The sequence below is a fragment of the Elephantulus edwardii genome, unplaced genomic scaffold, assembly GCF_000299155.1.
Source record: "Elephantulus edwardii isolate Elephantulus edwardi_28Jun2011 unplaced genomic scaffold, EleEdw1.0 scaffold00089, whole genome shotgun sequence".
In the NCBI taxonomy this organism is placed as follows: Eukaryota; Metazoa; Chordata; class Mammalia; order Macroscelidea; family Macroscelididae; genus Elephantulus; species Elephantulus edwardii.
The window spans coordinates 3,641,351-3,646,057 of NW_006399839.1; the positions used below are offsets into that span (position 1 = coordinate 3,641,351).

The 4,707-nt window shown below is 48.2% G+C and overlaps 1 protein-coding gene across 2 annotated transcripts in view; it reads left to right on the forward strand.

Annotated features, from left to right (window-relative positions):
• RFC5 (replication factor C (activator 1) 5, 36.5kDa) overlaps positions 1–4,707 on the forward strand; it is a 14,404-nt gene that overhangs the window by 2,592 nt on the left and 7,105 nt on the right. For both annotated transcript variants that reach the window (XM_006890406.1, XM_006890407.1), the window contains exons 2-5: positions 682–746; positions 1,006–1,142; positions 2,782–2,861; positions 3,588–3,661. In XM_006890406.1, coding sequence (XP_006890468.1) covers positions 682–746; positions 1,006–1,142; positions 2,782–2,861; positions 3,588–3,661 — 356 coding nt within the window. The remainder of the gene's footprint in view (positions 1–681; positions 747–1,005; positions 1,143–2,781; positions 2,862–3,587; positions 3,662–4,707) is intronic.

Genomic DNA, 4,707 nt, shown 5'->3' on the forward strand with positions numbered 1-4,707 from the left:
AACTCCCTCATTGGTACACAGTCCCCCCACACCTCCCCAAACCCCACCCCCTACCCCCAAATATAATCCACTCTGCAACCCTCATTGCATACTCCTACGATGAAAGTAATGCCCTCAAATATAATACTTTTAGACTATTCTCTCCCCCATAGACTTCAATGCCGTAAACATATTTCATCCAGTTTTTCTCAGTAGATTCCTTCTTATGGCTGACTAAATAGTGCTGTGTATGGATAGAACATATTTGTTTATCCATCATCCATTGATCAACATTTGGGCACAAGTTTCATTTTGATTCCTCTTTGGATGGTGGTAGTAGGTCCTCACTGAGATAGACAGCGACTGGAAAAGTGCCCTGAGAACCTGGGTTTTAAACCTTAGTGCTGTTGACATTTTGGGCTGACAGTTGAGTGTTGGGACGGGAGAGGGTGCTGATATCCATTGTAGAGTATTTACCAGCATTCTGGCCCAGCCCTCCCCTCCCTGCCCAGTTTTGGCAATCAGAAATCTCTCCAGACATTACCCTGTGTTCTGGACATAAATGCCCCTGCTTGAGAACTGCTGGTCTCTATTAAAATTTCATGCATTTTGGTTTCTCTTCCTCTTTTAATTAGGATTTGAAAGGTTTCTGTTGCACTCAAACAAAATGTTCTCGCATTCATAAACTAATTTGTATTTCAGGGTTGAAAAGTACCGGCCACAGACGCTCAGTGACCTCATTTCTCATCAGGACATTTTGAGTACCAGTAAGTATCCTTCCAGTTGCCATCATATTAGCTGAAGGATGGGTGATCTTAGACGTGTGATGTCATCTCTGCTGAGCCGTAACTTTGAAGGAGGTGATCACACTTCACAAAGTATGGCTTGAAGAGTTGAGTCCCTGGGGGTTTTCAGTCTTGCAGCCCTGGCTAGGCTCAGCGTTCAATTGAAGCCCGCTTAGGAACAGCCCTGGAAGAGGCAACACTCAGAGGCAAATGGTGTCCTCTCTCTCTTCCTCATCCTCAGTCCAGAAGTTTATCAGTGAGGACAGACTGCCGCACCTGCTGCTCTACGGTCCTCCCGGGACAGGAAAGACGTCCACTATCCTCGCCTGTGCCAAGCAGCTCTACAAAGATAAAGAGTTCGGCTCCATGGTCTTGGAGGTAAACAGGACCAGCGTTACTCCCCACTGGCCAGTAACAGCTCATGACCTTCACTATTGAGACTTTGGCTTTCCTTTACTTTAAAAGGAAGAGTAAATTCTTCTTCTGGCAGTTGGAAAAGAATTAGATAGATGTGGGATATTTTCATTTCTTTTTTTGCTCCAGTGGCCATTTTGGTCCAGATTGGTGTCTGCTGGCCGGAGGGCGGGTGTCGTGAGGAGTCACTCTTTACTGTGCCCGCTTTCACCCAGGCACCCCCGCCCGGGCTGTGCCCTGTGTGCCACTTCACATCCTGCCCTGCGTTTCCACACCTGCTCTCACATTCGGACACTGAGCTTGGCTGAGCATGGGCTTCCGTTCCTGGTGAGGTAGAGAATGTGACCCTTCAGTCTGTGGGTCAGCACTGACCGGCAGCATCTCTGTGTGCAGGGCACAACTCTCTCCGGGTACCACCACTGCTAATCCTCTCCTTGAGGTTTGAGATGTAACTGTCTTGGAGTTATTGTATATTCCCTACAGCTTCCCACAGCCTACCCGCACCATTCACACCGCCCCCCCTTCAAATACCTGAATGTGAACATGCCATCTGCTTACTGCTTACTGATTGTTGTTGGTAGGTGCTGTAGCACCCCTCAGGATCAACAGATCTCAGCCCCTGACCTATCCTGTGCCGTCCTTATCATCTCTGACACATTTGAGCCCATAGTTGCAGCAGCTGTGTCAATCCACCTGGTTGAGAGTCTTCCTCTCGTTTACTGATCTTCCACCTTTCCAAGGAATAGCCCCTCCTATTCTTAACACCACAGCTCAAAGGCATCACTTCTTCTCCTGTCATCCTTCGTCATTGATGTTGTTGTTGTTGTTGTTATGTGCCATCGAGTCGCTTGCGACTCATAGCGACCCTATGTACAACTGCCCTAAACTCCACTCTGTCCTGTGCCAATCACACTATCTCTGACACTCCCATCTCGATTATCCCAGCCACTGCATCAATCCACCTCATAGAGGGCCTTCCTCTCCTGCTCTGTCCCTCTACCCTCCCAAGCATGATGTCCCTCTCCAAGGACCGGTCTCTCCTCACAACATGTCCAAAGTATGTTAGACGGAGCCTCAGAATCCTTGCCTCCAAGGAGCCACCCGGTTTAACCCTTTCCAGGATGAATCTGTTTGTTTTCCTAGTGTCTCTTGCCAAAAAAACCCACAAACCCAAATCCCTAAAGCCCCTAACATTTTAGCTATGGATCTTAGAACGCCGCTGCCACCAGCATTTTTATTTTGGTAACTGAACAATCTCCGGCCTGTGCAGAGTGGTTGTAGCTGAAATTAGCATCCTGTTCTCTTGCCAGAGGTGCCTGCAGTTGTGGCCAGACCGATTCATTATTCTCCCACTTTCTGGCCGAGGGAGTGTTTCCAAAGGGTGGCAGACAAACAGCAGTTTGCCTTTCAGATTATAGCCGGCATTTAGTGAGTGTTAATGTTGGAACGCTGATGTTGTGGGTTGTTGTACTGTTTTGATGATGATCCCTTAGACCCAGAGGCTTAACTTGGTGAACTAGTTTGAAGAAAAGTGCCATTCAAACCAAGAATTCATTGCTAGCATACACGAGTTTTCATTCCAGTCTCTCTTTTTCACGTTTAGCTCAATGCTTCTGATGACCGAGGAATAGACATCGTTCGGGGACCAATCCTGAGCTTTGCCAGCACAAGGACAATATTTAAGTAAGATTTGTGTCTCAAGTGAGATTTTTCAGCTTCGTTTTAACTGTCCCCTGGACCTATTTGTTAAGGTGAAGAATGATGGTGTCACAAGCAGCCGTGGAAAAGAGAGGAAGCATAGGGTTGGTGATAAGAAAGTTAGGCTGCACAGAAAAAAAAAACCCTCTTACTTTATACTCTCAAGGAATATAGGGAAGCCTTCATTTCATTTTACTGGTTAACTGCGGATGGATTACATTCTAACTTAAGGCAAGATGAACTGGTTTGACATTAGCAATCAGCTGTTGCTGTTGAGTGGAAACCAACTCATAGCTGACCCTCCAGAAGGTTCTCAGAGACTGTACACTGCACAGTACATCGACTGGTCATCTTTTTGCTGCAGAACAGCTGGTAGATTTGAGCCACGTGCCTTTGGGTTGGAGGCCCATCTCCTTACCAGTAGGCCGGAGAGTTAAAAACGTAGGTATGAGTCAAAGAGGAAGGAAGAGGTTACAGGAGACATGGGGAGAAAGGAGACACCAGGAGTTACAGTGTCGCAATGCCCAGGAGCTACACTGTCTCCCAGGTAGGGTCAAGGGCATTCAGGGGCATTTCTCTCTGCCCACAAGTTGGCCTTTGCCTGAGTTGTGAGTGAAAGGGCTTGAATGACGCATAAGTGGAGCTGAGGGCTTGGGCCTGGCAGCTGAAGAGAAGTTGCAGCCATCTAAAAAGTGCCTGTTGTTTTCCTAGGAAAGGCTTTAAACTTGTGATCTTGGACGAAGCCGATGCCATGACCCAGGATGCCCAGAATGCCCTGAGGAGAGGTAAGCTGGGCTGATGCACATGATAGAAGAACGGGGGACTTGGCACAGAGCGGGGCACAGCTTGGCTTCGGGTCCCATTCACTCCATGTGATCCATGCACATCTCTGTCCTCCGCTCCATTCCGTCGCACCTTCTGATCTAGACCGGGTGTCTCTGTGCTGACAGTTCCTCCAGCATGCTCGGCATGAAGACGTGAGCTCTGGAGCCTCGTCCTCCTTCCTCCAGCAAAATTTGCAGGGTTAAGAGTCTGAAGCACATTCGTTCTTTTCTATACAGTCATAGGTACAGAATAGCCAGGAAAGCAGTACCTGAAGTTTGCCGCACTCCAGGGGTGTGTCATTCGTCATTGCTTGTCATGGGGATGCGTAGCCTGTATGTCTGGCTTAGCTCTTCAGGGAGGTGGGGGTGCAAGGAGGTCAGTTCCTCTAAAGGACACTCGTGGTGAGGGTCGCGTCCGGTGCAGTTGAGTCGGTTCCAACTCACTGTGATTGTTCACAACAGAATGGGCCCCTGCCCTGTCCTGTGTCACCCTCAGAACTACCGCTGTGCCTGAGCCATTGTCGCGGCCACTGTGTAAGTCCATCTCATTGAGGGGCTTCCCATTTTTGTTCACGTGCTTCACGAAGCATGTTGTCCTTCTTCAAGGACCAATTCTCTCTTGACTGCACATCCAGAAAGAGATACGGTCTTCCCACTCGTGCCTCTCAGGAGCATTCTGCGCATCCTTCCAAGGCAGTAGTACAGTTCTTCTGGCAGTTCACTGTATATTCTGTGGTCTTCGCCAACATCATAATTCAAAGGCATCACTTCTTCAGTCTACCTTATTCATTGTCCAGCTTTTGTATTTTTTTTGCATTCATGAGAGACAGTGAAAATACCATGGCTTGGGTCAGCAGCAGCACAGTCCTTTAAGGGACATGGTTGGGGTTTTTTTGTTTTTTTTTAAATTATTTGTGTGTACCGTCAAATCGGATCTGACTGGTACAGGAGGAGATTGTCCCTCCTTCCCCGGCAGAGCATCTGGTGGATTCGAACCGTGCGCATTT